Source organism: Ylistrum balloti, unplaced genomic scaffold (genome assembly GCF_031769215.1).
Source record: "Ylistrum balloti isolate Yb309-2 unplaced genomic scaffold, AGI_CSIRO_Ybal_v1 Utg371040, whole genome shotgun sequence".
In the NCBI taxonomy this organism is placed as follows: domain Eukaryota; kingdom Metazoa; phylum Mollusca; class Bivalvia; order Pectinida; family Pectinidae; genus Ylistrum; species Ylistrum balloti.
This window is the reverse complement of record NW_026782576.1, coordinates 678388-695659: the sequence shown is the minus strand read 5'-3', so window position 1 is coordinate 695659 and position 17272 is coordinate 678388. Positions and strand designations below refer to the sequence as shown.

Genomic DNA, 17272 nt, shown 5'->3' with positions numbered 1-17272 from the left:
CACTTGAGGAGAGAAGATATACTTGGTGGTCACACTAGAGGAGAGAAGATATACTTGGTGATCATGCTTGAGGAGAGTAGATCTAGTTGGTGATCACACTTGAGGAGAGTAGATCTAGTTGGTGATCACACTTGAGGAGAGTAGATCTAGTTGGTGATCACACTTGAGGAGTGTAGATCTAGTTGGTGGTTACACTTGAGGAGAGTAGATCTAGTTGGTGATCACACTTGAGGAGAGTAGATATAGTTGGTGATCACACTTGAGGAGAGAAGATATACTTGGTGGTCACACTAGAGGAGAGAAGATATACTTGGTGATCATGCTTGAGGAGAGTAGATCTAGTTGGTGATCACACTTGAGGAGAGTAGATATAGTTGGTGATCACACTTGAGGCGAGTAGATCTAGTTGGTGATCACACTTGAGGAGAGTAGATCTAGTTGGTGATCACACTTGAGGAGAGTAGATATATTTGGTGATCACACTTGAGGAGAGTAGATATATTTGGTGATCACACTAGAGGAGAGAAGATATACTTGGTGGTCACACTAGAGGAGAGAAGATATACTTGGTGATCATGCTTGAGGAGAGTAGATCTAGTTGGTGATCACACTTGAGGAGAGTAGATATAGTTGGTGATCACACTTGAGGAGAGTAGATATACTTGGTGGTCACACTAGAGGAGAGAAGATATACTTGGTGATCATGCTTGAGGAGAGTAGATCTAGTTGGTGATCACACTTGAGGAGAGTAGATCTAGTTGGTGATCACACTTGAGGAGAGTAGATCTAGTTGGTGATCACACTTGAGGAGTGTAGATCTAGTTGGTGGTTACACTTGAGGAGAGTAGATATATTTGGTGATCACACATGAGGAGAGTAGATCTAATTAGTGATCACACTAGAGGAGAGAAGATATACTTGGTGGTCACACTAGAGGAGAGAAGATATACTTGGTGATCATGCTTGAGGAGAGTAGATCTAGTTGGTGATCACACTTGAGGAGAGTAGATATAGTTGGTGATCACACTTGAGGAGAGTAGATATAGTTGGTGATCACACTTGAGGAGAGTAGATATAGTTGGTGATCACACTTGAGGAGAATAGACCTAGTTGGTGATCACACTTGAGGAGAGTAGATATAGTTGGTGATCACACTTGAGGAGAGTAGATATAGTTGGTGCTTAATGTATATAGGAACAAATTTATGATGAGAACAGATTGATTTGAAGATAACACATGCTTGTTAAAAGGTTGAGTTGGTGATCATATTTGACTTCATCAGATTGAGTTGATGGTCACATTTGACTTTATCTTATTGAGTTGGTGATCATATTTGACTTAGAACAGTGATCACACATGATTGGGAAAAATGGGCTGTGATCACAAATGATAGAATCAGATTGTGTTGATAATCACTGTTGAATGGAGCAGATTGAGTGGGCAATCATATTTTGATGGGAACAGATCGTTGTAAATTTGATAGAATTGTCTCTGTGATCACAAATGATGGGTCAGATATAAAGCTGATCACTGTCAATGGAAGCCGATTGAGCTGGTGCTCACTGTTGACGGAGGCGGATAGAATTGTGGACCAAACTTGATGAAAATTAATTGCTTTGATCACCATTGATGAGAGCAGAATAACTTGATGAAGTTGATGATCACGCTGGATTGGAACAGTTGGAAGTTTTTTTATACTATATAAAATATTACCTTTTTGAAGCAGTGGCCAGACTTGACGTGTGCAGACTGAGTCCTGTACATATGATCTCACTCTATATGAATGGATGGAGTTGATCTGACTTTTATATTGAATATGTTAACAATTTTATAGAAGGAATTGAGGCGTATACCTAAATGACATGTAATGCCCGTCTGATTGAGGTAACGATCAGTGATGGTAGAGGTTTTTTTAGTATTCCAGAGGAGTTAACGTCATCATCCTAATACGGTCATATCTCCTGAACTGTCACGTGATACCGATTTGGGGTTTTGACAACCGACTTAAAGATCATTTGTAACCCGCGCTTTGTATATTTCCAGCGATATTGCGGTATTGCTTCTATTTTTTTCTTCGGGAGATACTTCCTTCTCACAATAACAAATTAAAACAACAGTCACCTACAAAATATAGGTCATAAACAATTATGCGAACTGAATATTAATCACGATATATTTTACATGATTGAATTATGCATCGACATTCGGATGTTGCGACTTCGTAGAGCGCTACCTGTTCTCTTGCAGTTACACAGAGTTTTCTCCCTTTATAGGAAATCTTGTTGAGTCGTCGGTACAAAAAAACGAACTGTCAGTCTTGTCTGTCAGAAATTTGCTAATGTCTATGGATGTGATGAATGTTTCACAACTTCACATACAGGTAGAGGGTCCTCGCGGTGAACTTTAAATAACTACATACTACATGTGAAGATCGAAATGTCTGCCATATTTACAAATATATACGCGGACATTACTCCAGAGTTTCAAGAACTTTGCACACCGTCGTTTCCATTTCCCACCGTTATACAGAAGGTGTGTAACATGACGGGGGCTGTGTTTGTTCAAGGCCGTCAACCTAAACTAGCAGGAAACTGGCAGACGATGAAAACTGTTCACGATCTGCTCTCGGGACTGGTTCTATATTACAAAGTGTTGAATGAATTTGATGTTGGTATTGGATACTCTCCTGGGAAAATAGTCCAGCCACCTGAACAGCAAGAAGAGTTGAAAAGAACACGCATGCATCACAATACGTCAGTAAGTGCACATAGAGTAGAACTACGGTCACAGACTACACCTGATACATCATCCGACAACACTAACAGTACTAACATAACAACCGATAATGAGCTAAGCCGTTATGATCCTTCGAAAAAGAGACGTTTTCATGAAGATGATAATTCTGAAGAAGTACATTATAGAAACGTACAGGTGATCACACTGACAGAGGTAGAAAGTGATTCTGATGACAACAGGAATGTTTCTGATAGTGTTGGTGATATTGAGGAGGATGGTTTGCAACAAGGATCACAGAATGCCCCTAACAATGACTATGAAATTTCAGCTGCCGCAAGTGGAAATGCCAATGTTGCGGAAGACAATGATGTAGCAGGACTTAACAAGGATACAGTACAGGGAGATAATACAGAAGCACTTACATGTTCAGAATGTAGTTATACCACACAATGTGGTCGCAATCTGCTTCACCATAGGGTACGTGTGCATTTAAGGCCATGGAAGTGTAGGAGCTGTGACAAAGGATTTGGACTTCAGAAAGATTTACAGAGACATTACAAGTCATTGAGATCATGTAGAGTTTATAAGCGTCCCCAGAGGGACCCACCTGGTAGACCTAAACCTTCTGTACAACCATTCTATTCTGTAATTAACAAGGCCACTGAATCTGCTACTGTTACCGAGGGGGATAATCTCAACAGTCCAAAGACTACCACCAAATGTCTGGACAACTCTGATGTACAAGATCGGAATTCAATCTCATCAGAAAAACATGGAGAACAAAGCAAAGAAGAAAGTATGGAAAAACATGTAGAAGACAGTCAAGTTTCTGTCATCAAACTGGAACCTTTTGATTATGAAAGTTCTGGGGAGACATCTAAGGAGTCGTGTACCTGTGACAGAATGGCCAGTTATCAGGATTCATCCACAAATATTACGGACAGTAGTTATTCTGGGGCTACAAAGTTTATCAAGAGTGAGATATGTGATGCAGAGGAAGCTGATCAGTATGGAAATTCACCAGATGATGGTTGTGAAAAGAATAATATTCATCCTGGTGCAGTTCTTGATGAAGGACAAGTAGGTTCAAGCTCGAGAACAATAACAATCCACCCACATCAGATACTTCCCAGTAGTTGTGTATCTACTCCAGCATCTTTATCAATGCCACACTCAGCTGTAACTTCAGTAGACGGATTGCAAACAAACTTCACAAATCGAGGCATGTGTGCTGATCAAGATATCAATATGCATTGGCCAGGAGATGGCATTAGTATCCCTCAGTCCCTGTTGGCTTCTGTAAGTTTGGTACAGCCAATTGTTGGCTCAGAAACAGCAATGTTTTTATGTTCTTCGTGTGACTACAAAGCAGACACAACAAAGAAAGTTGATGATCATATCCATCGTGTGCATTTCAAGAGGTTTCAGTGTTCAAAATGTCCTGCTTTGTTTGGACTTCAGAAAGATTTAACAAGGCATTATCGTAAAACCCACAAAATGTTTATCGAGAGTCAAAGGCGGGGTCGTAAATCAAATGGAAAATGGCAATATTAACACAATGTCTTTTAACGCAGCAGTGCTATTTTTGTTTTTTGTTGTTTTTTTTAATGCACAATACAAAATCATATATTATTATTTGTAAAAAAAGATATATGATTATATCCAATCTGCTAGACATTTATACTCTGTTTACTAACTGGTGCAACAGAAGTTCTGAAAACATAAAAGACTATGATACCTGTTGGACAAATACATTCATTGTATGTTTTTGATGCACAAACTTTTTATCTTTTTGGGGGGAAAGATAACTTATTATTTTACTTCATATTCTAATTCTGTCGGCCTAGAAAAACTTTAATCATTACTGGTTGATAAGCAGAAGATACTGATTTATAGTTTCTAAATACTTAAAAATTTAAATACCGGTACATGGATGTCAAAATTTAGTATATTTTCACGAAATGCAAACTATTTTTTATTTCACACAAAACTGATTAAAATCAATACTTGATTGACTATGTGAACCGATTTTCATCACCAATGACTATTTTCAAACATAGTATGTTTTTTTACATACATGTAATTACTTGGGAGAAAATGTATGCATTATGTTGTATATTTAACAGTCAGTGCCTGGGAACTGAGGTGCACATTTCCTCAGATTAGTGTGGTGTTCATGTTTTTTGTGTTTGTCATTCTATGTGTTTTTATTTTTCTTAATTCTCTTTTTAGTTATTTGTAACTTGATTTTAAATTAAGCATTTTACTTGTTTTAAGTATATTGGGTGGTACGAAGTGATATTTTGTTTTCCACATGGTAACATGCTTTTTCTACAATGAGCAGTCATAATCCTATATGGCCTACAGTATAGATGATGCATATAATAAATGCTCTTATCATATAATTACCATCTTTTCAGTGTTGTAACACACATTACATGTTTTTTTGTTATTACAATAGGGGACCTGTGTTTGGCTGAAGGTTCCCAAGGTTATCTTTATGGAATCACAACTTCGTAGCTTCATAATTTGACATCTTTAGAAACAGATGCAGAGTGAAAATACCACAAATGAAAATTTTGCGTCAGTGTAGTAAAAAAATATACTGTTAACTGAAAAATTTTCAAAAGTATCAAAGTTATGTGTTAAATAGAATATTAGATTTCTTTCCATTTCATACAAAATTCTGAAATGCCTCATTCATTTTCTATTTCACCTGGCTAGAACTTTCAGCTTCTGTAGCTACAAATAACAATTGTGACTATATATGATTGAGTCAATAAAACTTTACTTTCAATATGGTCAGTTTGGAAGCAAAAGTTAAAAAAGAAATTTGATCTGTTCATATACCACCATATTTATAAGTTGCTTTGTTGAAGATTGTTTTAGTGGAATGTAGAATAATATAACCAGCATTATTTGACCATAAAATTTTATGTCAAAAACCCCTTTATTTACATTCTCCATATGTTATGTAACATTATCTTCATGCTTGAATTGTTTGAATAATGTAGTTTTTATTAACAACGTTATATACATTAACTCATCTCAATTCATTAGTTTACTGTATGAGAATTTTAGACCTCACTCATCTACCTGTGATTCTGTCTCCAGTTCTATTCTTTCATCTGTTAAATCTAGATCTTTTGACATAATACTTAAATATTTTGGAACAACAACTGATAATTATTTTGTCAAAGAGTTATCTGCTCTTGATCTGTTTATATCTTTGAAAGGTTTAGCCAGTCATTACTTGATTATGTGTCTATATTGCATCGTTCCATCCCTTAATCATATTCTTGATCTTAATCTTATTCTAATAAGAACTCTGGGACTTGACAGGAGAGGCATTGACAAGAGCACAAAATCAGATAATCTTTTGGTTTGTCAGACTTGATCTTGACATAAGCTTCAAATTCGAAACAATGTTAACAAATGTTTCTCTTAGTTTGGTGTTTTCTCGCATTTAATCTTCCTCATATATGTTTTTGTTTTTTTCACCTGTCAGGTAAAATCAGCTTTTATTAGAATGATTTTGGTATTTTAAATATGACACTGAGTTAATCTTTCTGTTTTATTGTTGCATGGTGCTAATTCATTGAAGCGTAACATCCATCAATCATGTAATCCGTCCATTCATGTTTATATGTAGTAAACATCCAATAGGTAATATTATTGAGATTGGCACCTGGTATATTGTGTTTAACACATTTGGAGATTAAATTAAAAATATCCTTATTGTAAAACATGTTTTTGCTGCTTTTGTAGATAAAGTGAGATAACTTTAAGAAATATTGAGATCTCTTTACTTTTCATTAATCTTCTACAGTTGTATATTTGTGGGTAGAGAAATGTGAATTTGTTCCCATTCATTCCTAATCATAGCTGTACATGTATGTGATTGGATAACCCTACTGAATCCTATTGTATTATTAAGCTAGACTTGTTCCTGGTATGGCAGGTTCCTATCCATCTATTCTAAGTCCATGATCACAGAAATAAAATATCTAGACAACAGTTTCTGTACTGTTGAAGAGAACGATGGACCTATATCATCACTTCCCTCCCTACCATAGTACATCACATGACAAGACTGTACCTCTTTAACAATAACCCGATAACCCCTACCATAATATATCACATGACAAGACTAGACCTCTTTATCAATAACCCGATAACCCATACCATAGTATATCACATGGCAAGACTGGACCTCTTTATCAATAACCCGATAACCCCTTCCATAGTATATCACATGACAAGACTAGACCTCTTTATCAATAACCCGATAACCCCTACCATAGTATATCACATGACAAGACTGGACCTCTTTATCAATAACCTGATAACCCCTACCATAGTATATCACATGACAAGACTAGACCTCTTTATCAATAACCCGATAACCCCTACCATAGTATATCACATGGCAAGACTGGACCTCTTTACAAATAGCCCATTAACCCCTACCATAGTATATCACATGCGAAGACTGGACCTCTTTATTAATAACCTGATAACCCCTACCATAGTATATCACATGACAAGACTGGACCTCTTTGTCAATAACCCAATAACCCCTACCATAGTATATCACATGGCAAGACTGGACCTCTTTATCAATAACCCGATAACCCAACCATAGTATATCACATACAGGGACTGGACCTCTTTATCAATGACCCGATAACCCCTACCATAGCGTATCACATGACAAGACTGGACCACTTTATCAATAACCTGATAACCCCTTCCATAGTATATCAAATGACAAGACTGGACCTCTTTATCAATAACCTGATAACCCCTACCATAGTATATCACATACAAGGACTGGACCTCTTTATCAATAACCCGATAACCCCTACCATAGTTTATCACATGGCAAGACTGGACCTCTTTGTCAATAACCTGATAGCCCCTTCCATAGTGTATCACATGACAAAACTGGACCTCTTTATCAATAGCCCGTTAACCCCTACCATAGTATATCACATACAAGGACTGGACCTCTTTATCAATAACCTGATAACCCATACCATAGTATATCACATGACAAGACTGAACCTCTTTATCAATAACCCAATAACCCCTACCATAGTATATCACATACAAGGACTGGACCTCTTTATCAATAACCCGATAACCCCTACCATAGTTTATCACATGGCAAGACTGGACCTCTTTGTCAATAACCTGATAGCCCCTTCCATAGTATATCACATGACAAGACTGGACATCTTTATCAATAACCTGTTAACCCCTACCATAGTATATCACATACAGGGACTGGACCTCTTTATCAATGACCCGATAACCCCTACCATAGCGTATCACATGACAAGACTGGACCACTTTATCAATAACCTGATAACCCCTTCCATAGTATATCACATGACAAGACTAGACCTCTTTATCAATAACCCGTTAACCCCTACCATAGTATATCACATACAAGGACTGGACCTCTTTATCAATAACCCAATAACCCCTACCATAGTATATCACATTGCAAGACTGGACCTCTTTATCAATAACCCATTAACCCCTACCATAGTATATCACATTGCAAGACTGGACCTCTTTATCAATAGCCCGATAACCCCTACCATAGTATATCACATGACAAGACTGGACCTCTTTATCAATAATCTGATAACCCCTACCATAGTGTATCACATGACAAGACTGGACCTCTTTATCAATAACCCAATAACCCCTACCATAGTATATCACATTGCAAGACTGGACCTCTTTATCAATAACCCATTAACCCCTACCATAGTATATCACATTGCAAGACTGGACCTCTTTATCAATAGCCCGATAACCCCTACCATAGTGTATCACATGACAAGACTGGACCTCTTTGTCAATAACCCGATAACCCCTACCATAGTATATCACATACAAGGACTGGACCTCTTTGTCAATAACCCGATAACCCCTACCATAGTATATCACATACAAGGTCTGGACCTCTTTATCAATAACCCATTAACCCCTACCATAGTATATCACATTGCAAGACTGGACCTCTTTATCAATAGCCCGATAACCCCTACCATAGTATATCACATGACAAGACTGGACCTCTTTATCAATAATCTGATAACCCCTACCATAGTGTATCACATGACAAGACTGGACCTCTTTATCAATAACCCAATAACCCCTACCATAGTATATCACATTGCAAGACTGGACCTCTTTATCAATAACCCATTAACCCCTACCATAGTATATCACATTGCAAGACTGGACCTCTTTATCAATAGCCCGATAACCCCTACCATAGTGTATCACATGACAAGACTGGACCTCTTTGTCAATAACCCGATAACCCCTACCATAGTATATCACATACAAGGACTGGACCTCTTTGTCAATAACCCGATAACCCCTACCATAGTATATCACATACAAGGTCTGGACCTTTTTATCAATAACCCGATAACCCCTACCATAGTATATCACATGACAAGACGGGACCTCTTTTTCAATAACCCGATAACCCTACCATAGTACATCACATGACAAGACTGGACCTCTTTGTCAATCACTATGAAACTTATACAAAATGGAAAGTCATAACTCATAGTCACAGCTTTCCTGTATCCATTCCAAAGTTTACAGTCAAACGAATAATGAAAGATTGAGTTTGTCGATGTCGTGAAACATTCAGATATTCTGCACCACAGCAACAAGACGAACAGCATGTTTTTAATATTTCACATATATTCATATTTCAGTTGCTAAATACAATATTTGAATCATTATTCTATTGATATTCCGTCAAAGAAAATCTCAAAAGTTTGAGAAGACCGAAATAAAGACCACATTTCTTGTGGATTCTATTTCACCAAGGCATTATATGATGCGCGAAATTCAAGTCCAGTGTGTGATATGATGACACTACGTAATGACGTCATACATGTATAGTACTGTGCGGGTGAAAGAGATTGTTATATCCCTGTATAAGGATAACGAGAATTACAAAGGTTAGAGGGTCAATTACAACACTAAGTGTCGATACATATATCGATATGATGCACGTGACATTGTAGTAACATTTATTTAAGGTACTTTACAATGTAAATTTGGGCCTGATTAGATACATGTTATCGTTAAAATACTTATTTCATTCTAAGGAAACTTCTGGTCTGTGTGACATATAGCAACATGTTTTCGTAGTTGTGACATTCACTTCACCCAAAAGAACCGTTATAGCCCACGATCTGATGATAGTGGGTTACTGGGTTATTCAAATTGCTTTTCCTCGTTCGTTAGTTCGTCCGTCCATCATCCTTCCGTCCATGAAACAATTCTTCTGGAGAAGCATTGGATGGATTCTGGTCAAATTGAAAGGTTTCTCGTGGTTCCTAGTTGAACATAGTCCACATGTGGACTGACTTTAAAAATATCATGGCCGACGCATTGCCATCTTGGATTTCGATCGTCATAGTTTGATATCGCTTTCTCTGGAGAAACGCGTGAAAGTTCGCCTTGATCCCGAGTTGTACATCGTCTATTTTGGGCCTGATTTAAAAAACAAAAGGCTGACAGGCGACTGTCTTTGTTTATGACAGTCATAATTTGTCGCTATTTCTGGTGAAGCAATGTATGCTTTATTCTAAGTTTCCACTAATTGTATTTTGCATTGCCAATTTTCGGAGACGAAAATGGCTGACAGGGGGACACCATGATGAAAGTTTGTAATCGCTTTTTCTTGAGAAGTATTGGTTGGATATCATTCAATTATATTATGTAGGTTCACTTGGTCGTTATTTGTGGCTCATTTTTAAACAAAAATTGCTGACAGGCGGTCATATTAAATTGAGAAGTATTGGTTGGATATCATTCAATTATATTATGTAGGTTCACTTGGTCGTTATTTGTGGCTCATTTTTAAACAAAAATTGCTGACAGGCGGTCATATTAAATTTTTACAGTGAAAGTTTGTTATCGCCATTTCTTGAGAAGCACTGGAGAGATGTTATTCAAATGTATTGTGTAGGTTTCCTTCGGTCCCAAGCTGGTCCATTTGACTTTGGGACTGATCAGAAAACAACTTGGGGACAGGCCATTTTGGGTTTTGACAGAATTTTTTTGTCGCTATTTTGCGTTAGAAATACGCGATGGATCGCTCTAAAATTTCATACGTAGTTTGTTTACCGTGACTCTCTGTATGTGCCCCTTTCATTCGGGATTAATCAGAAAAACTAAATGGCAGACAGGCGACCGGCTTGAATTTTATAGTTCCAAAAATAATTGATATTTCTTAAGGGAATTTTCACATTTTATATGATCAAGTGCAAAACAGAGGAAAGAAAAGAAGGGAAATGGTCCAACATTTAAAGAACAAATAAAAATCAAAGAATTGCCTCTGGGATCTTTTGTTGTAGTTGAAGTAGAAACATAAATTTCATCCAAAAGAGACATCTATGTTACTAACAGATAATCATTAAAATGTCGATGCAGCTCTTCCGATGCGTTACATACATTTTAATAACACGTGTGTTTACACATGACACGATGATTTCTTAAATGTGTCTTTACCACTGGAAATAATTAAATCACTATTTCTCGATCTTGATTCTCCTCTGTAGAATGGAAACAACATTTGTAGCGTGCGACATGCACTAACGTTTAGGGCGACCGCCCCGTGATTGCAATGGCGTGAAGGAAAACGCAGAAGGTCTGCGAGTAGTGGACAGGTTGGGCTGTCCACTCACCGTCTCGGCGTCTTTGTGGGTTGCCTGGACATTTGGTCCTGGCATTCTCCTTCGGATCTTTGACACCATGAGGTCGGACATTCCTAGAAACAATGGCACATGTAGTTTCAAAGTTATTCTGGATTTCGGCTTGCATGGAAATAAATTGTTCTTTGGCAAAGAAATCAAATCGCGATCAAAAGACTACCATTTACTGAAAGATGTAAACGTATACATTGTTATGTCCTATTATTTTTCTTCTGTCGTTACTAAAATAAAATCGTGTTTAGGCAATACTTACGTGTATTTTCCATGTGGTGGTGATGTCGGCGAGCGACGTGTGTCTGTTGCGACGGTTCGGGTCCTTCGTCTGGTTCCGGTTCCGGTTCATCTTCATCCTCAGAATCTTCCTCAGGAGGCGGAGGGGGTTTGTCATGTCCCCCGGCTGCCGAATCCATATCTAGCTGGTCATTCCCGGCGTCCAGCTGAGCGTCCTGGGCTGTAAAGACCTTTTCCATGGCCGCCTGCACTTTCTCTGGCCCGTGGAACAGGCGAGATAGATCGGTTAACTTGACACACCTTCAAGAACATTTAAGTAAAGAAATTTAACATCCCGCAAAAGCAAGAAGCGCCAAGAGTAACAGAAATATTTGAATCACAATTTAAAAAGTTAAATTGAAGGTAAAGTCAAATGGAATGTTCTTCCATCGTGCAACTTCTGGTGATACATATATATAAAATGCACGGCAGGTACTTTAATGATAATTGTATTTAAAAGTGGGAAATATCACACACAATGGCAAACAAACATGCATAGACCAACACACTTATGAAGTGAAATTCCTCCTCCGATGTGTTCCGCTTCCTCAACCTGGTCTTCGGTATCTTGTGCGTCGCCTGAAAGACTCTGGTAGGTCAAGTCTCTGGTAGGTAAATCGATGTGCTTTCCCGAAGATTTTAAGGGTATGATTGTCTCCCCCTGGTCCTGAGACTGAAGGGCACATATTTCCTCCATCAGAGCAGAGTTCTGTTCCCACATTTGTTCCCTTTGTCTTAACAGGTGGTCGATTTCCTCTTCAATGTCCGAACTAAACAGCTTTGTATCTAAACACTAACATAGATTATCGTGTTACTGATCACAACCAATCTTAAATCAACAATCAATTTGTTTGGTTAGGGTCTTCAAGATGATGAGAACTAATTTCTTTTCGTTGAGTTGCATAAAGGCGGTGGCAATAAAATGCGAGGACCACTAATGAAACGCCACATAAAGTACTCTGATACTTAACTGACATGTACCCGGTGTCATTGTACTCTGCCATTTACATTAAAGTGACACGAATATATAAAACAAAACAAAAACTAAAACAAAAACAAAAACAAAAAACAAAAACAAAAAAACAAAAAAACCGAGTGTCTTTGTAAGCGCTGCCATAAAGAAAGAGCTTACGGCTGCTAGAAGTTAATGAAAGTATTAAGATCTCAATGTAATTAGGATAAAGAAGAGGCACTGTTTTGGCTTTCCTTGCTTTCTCACCAGACAACACAGAAGAATGCCCACTTAGAACCTGGCCAGGGTGATTGGGTAGTAGATACCAACCTGTTCAGTCTCCTTGCGGAGTTCAGCGTCTATTTCTATGCATTTGATGGTGTCTCGGAGACACTCCTTTTCCGTATCTCCTAAACCTGGTAAAAAAACAACAAGCATATGAACGAATTTTAAATAGCGAATGTTGCGATGACCTGAAAGAAATCCACGGAGGTGGGGCAAAGGGGTTACTCGAAGTCTAGCACCACGTTCTGTAGTGTTATCGAGAGCTGGAAATGGGGGTTGGGGTGGGGGGAGGGGAGGGCAACATTACCCTTGAGTTTGAATATGTAGTGTGTATTGCTCAAAGTTTGTTCAATCATGTCAACATTCAAATAATTACCTTCAACATGCATAGATAGGTTTAGCGCATAAAACACTGAGAAAAAACAGTATCTCTGCTCAAGAAAAATGATGTCTATGAAATATTCAAACAGTATAAAGCTATACCTTGCCGACCATATTTCAGGAGGCTGTTAAACCGCGACACTATTCGGGCGTTAACTTCATTGATGTCGTTTAGGTAGGACTTGGTCTCCATTCGACTTTTCCGAACTTCATCTTTGTACATCTCCTGAAATAAAGACACAAAACATTGACGACGCTCCATGCAATTTGCAATTTAAAAACCACTTGAAAACAAATTCAAATTCAAAACCGATGAAACAAGGGCAAACTTTGAACAAAAGAAAGACCAGTTTTACACAGACTCTCATGTAAAAAAATACAAGGAGTGCAAGACCAGGTGTTCTGGAAAGTGTCTTCTGTTATTTTTGGGTATTCCAAGAAAGTAATGCCACGTTCTCCAATATGAACAAGGAAAACAACTGTACCATCAGGCATACTAGCAAGCATGAAACACGTCCAACTTCATATCGCACAACGAAAAAGAATGAGACCTCTATGACGATCATACAACTTCCCCATAATCTTCATCACGAAGCTCTGTTTTGTGAGTTTGTCTGGCAGTTGCCGACATCTTGCACTACAATCTTGATATTGGGAATATGTCCTTGAATACCAAATCGTCGGCGAGATGTAACTATCATAGAGTGGGGATGCAGGTAAATTGAAACACGTTTACTTTGTCAAAAGAATATATATTGTTCTACTAGGGAAGACAAGATCATAATGACTGGATAAATGTCAGATTGTCACAGGCAGGTGTTTCTAACAGTATTCACAAAGAGAACAATTTGTAAACTTCTAATGCCAAATGATGACTTTCTACAAACAATTATACCATTCGTAAGATCAAAGTTATCATTAGACATAATTTTGCCCCAGCTGTCAAACTGTACCGCTGGAGCAATCTAGAAATCATAGTGGCCGACATGCTCACCCACTGGTCCTCAGTGTCCGCTATTTTGTCCGCATACCGCTTGTTCATAGCGTCAAGGTCATCCAGCTTGGCGAAGAGGTCTTCTCGTGCCCAATCTTATGTTGAACGAATGTAAACACGTGAATCATTACAATAAAACTGACCGGTCAGTAATGTGTTACAAACTACCCAACACACACATATCTACTTCGTTCAAGTCGACAAATGAAACATATGGAGTCTTGCATGTATTTCCATGCTCTCCGACTTTGTCACTTTCAGTTAAGCTATCATGTACAGTGGTCGGTATATCTAAATCGAGATGAAGGGGTATATAAATATTCAAACAGGTATTGACAGAAGCGTAACCGAATACCTTTATTTATGTCATTTCTTACAATATAAACACATGAGCATATAAGTATAAATATAGTGTAGGTTGGAAAACAAATCGACCTTGTGATTCGCTGATCAACGTATACCATGTGTGGCCGAAACGGCCAGCCGCCCATGTGTGACTAAAGAGGCCAGCCGACCGTGTGTGACCGAGGCGAATATACGACCGTGTGTGGACGAAGCAGCTATCTAACCGTGTGTGACCGTGGTGCACAGCAGACCGCGTGTGGCTGAAGCGGGTATCCGACCGCGTGTGAACGAAGCAGCCAGCCGATCGTGTGTGAATGAAGCGGCTTGCCGACCAGGTGTTGCCGAAGCGGCCAGCCGACCGTGTGTGGATGAAGCGGCCAGCCGATCGTGTGTGACCGAGGCGAATATACGACCGTGTGTGGACGAAGCAGCTATCCGACCGTGTGTGACCGTGGTGCACAGCAGACCGCGTGTGGCTGAAGCGGGTATCCGACCGCGTGGGAACGAAGCAACCAGCCGACCGTGTGTGGATGAAGCGGCTTGCCAACCAGGTGTTGCCGAAGCGGCCAGCCGACCGTGTGTGGATGAAGTGGCTTGCCGACCATGTATTGCCGAAACGGCCAGCCGACCGTGTGTGGCCAAGCGGCCACCGACCATATGCGGACAAAACGGCCTGTCTCATCGGGTTTGATGATACCATACACTTTATATCTCAGTGTATACATGTTTTTTATGGTTATTTGTCTCCTATGATATTGAGTGTGTAGTCACAACACATCACAAAACATCACAAATACACATATTCGGATATAGGTAATATGGTACTTAGGGTACACAAAGCATCATTTGACCCAATATTATTCCTGACCACGTGGTACCTGTGAGACGTTTCTCTGTTGTCACATCCTCCTCATCTGCCTGCTGCTGACTCGAGTTCAGTTCTGCCCATGCGTCTTCAGATGACAGGAAGCGCAATTCTGTGTTGATATCATCTACCCGAAAGAAGATAAAATCAAGAAATAACACCGAAAGTTTGGTCTAATATTATATTCTACGTAATTATGTTTATTATCAGGATTTTTCTAATTTTCTCGTCTTTATTTTATTACAAATGACAAACATTCATGCTTCTTATAGGCTGACGTTATTATCTATTGTTTCTTCTATAACATAACAAAACAAGTTTTACCTCAAACTTCGATTACCAGGTATTACAAGATATTTTGAAAAATGTGGAAAGTTATATATGAATGACCTTATCTAACAGACGATTAATAAGTCCGCGTTTAGCTTAAAAGGTCAAGGTTTTCTGAAAATAGCTACTGTACCTCTTTAACACGCATTTCTGTGTTTGTACATTAAAAAAAACATACAGTCACACTTAGCCTAAACATTTACCCTTTTCTCGCTGCAGCTCCTCGCACATGCGGTCAAGGTCGACCATACGATTTCTGTTGTCTTGCATGTGTTTGTCTATAGCCGCCAAGGTCACCTGGAACTGGTGCATATTGCTAGACATCTGTTGTATCTTGTCCCCGGCTTCCCTCAACCCACTATGACGTCTTTCCAGGTTAGCATTCAGGTCACGGTTAGCCTCCCGCAGGTTGTCGAGTTTGCCACGAAGGTCCATCATAGCCTCGTTCGGGGGCTCTAAATCGCCCTCGACGTCGTCTGACAACATTGCAACCTGGAAAATGCTTCAATTTACCTCTTACATAAGCCAACTTTATAACAAATTACTATTTTCTCACACAAAAAATGAAATCAATATATTCAACTATTTCATATCAGCTTATGAATGCCCGCCAATATGAATTCATTGGCAGCTGACAAACCCGACAACATATTTGGCTGCCAAATTATTTAGACATGGCACACGCGAACTTGTGTTCAAAAGTTGATGACTTACCAGTTGGTGGCAAGTAAGAGTTACCTCTCTTAGGTCAGAAAGAGCGTTTTCAAAATCAATCAAGCATTCATAGTCAACAAAACTTGAAATATCTCAACGTAACGTCGTGCATTATGATGTCATACATTTGTGCGTAACTATGACGTCACAAAATGTATTGCTTTTGTACTCGATACTAAGCCTATGAGTACACGTACCGTAACAGACTTCCTGGGTATTATTTTTGTTGACAATAATATGGACGAAAATCAATATATATATACGTAAAATCCAGGTATGATTATTATCATTTTTAATCGTTTAAATATGCTGTTGAAAAGTTCCATAATGTGAACAAACGTACAAGAGGCCTAGTAGCCTTGACGGTCACCAGAAATGAAAGTATCATATCAGGCAATTGAAACTGACTTCCACATGAACTATTGCAAAAAAAACATCTATCCCGTTCTCGAGGATGTCAGACCTTTGGGTCATCAAATTTAAAATGTTGGTAAAGCATCTTAATACCCTTCAATCCATGAATATTTTTTAATCTACTATATCTGGGTCCAATCTGAACACAGATCATCTTGTAGAGAATAAAGAATTATGTGTATTGTAATCAGTTTGATCTTAGTCTAGAGAAAAAAGGAGACCAA

General features: G+C 38.7%; 1 protein-coding gene across 1 annotated transcript; it reads right to left on the bottom strand.

The window, feature by feature from the left end:
- Positions 1 to 11378: 11378 nt before the first annotated feature.
- LOC132560232 (uncharacterized) lies at positions 11379 to 16406 on the bottom strand. The gene is made up of 8 exons (XM_060224892.1): positions 16124 to 16406; positions 15604 to 15717; positions 14381 to 14475; positions 13489 to 13612; positions 13051 to 13136; positions 12278 to 12561; positions 11752 to 12029; positions 11379 to 11554 (listed from the first exon to the last, which is right to left on the bottom strand). The coding sequence occupies exons 1-8, from the start codon at positions 16404 to 16406 to the stop codon at positions 11379 to 11381; spliced, it is 1440 nt and encodes a 479-aa protein (XP_060080875.1).
- Between the last annotated feature and the right edge of the window lie 866 nt (positions 16407 to 17272).

What these genes read in the sequence shown, in the direction of transcription:
- LOC132560232 (XM_060224892.1), bottom strand. Translation starts at nt 16,406, where the DNA reads ATGTTGTCAGACGACGTCGAGGGCGATTTAGAGCCCCCGAACGAGGCT. An exon ending in GGAGCTGCAGCGAGAAAAGG is followed by an intron (nt 15,718 to 16,123) that starts GTAAATGTTTAG and finishes TCTTTCGGGTAG; the next exon opens with ATGATATCAACACAGAATTG. An exon ending in GGAGGAATTTCACTTCATAA is followed by an intron (nt 12,030 to 12,277) that starts GTGTGTTGGTCT and finishes ATGTTCTTGAAG; the next exon opens with GTGTGTCAAGTTAACCGATC.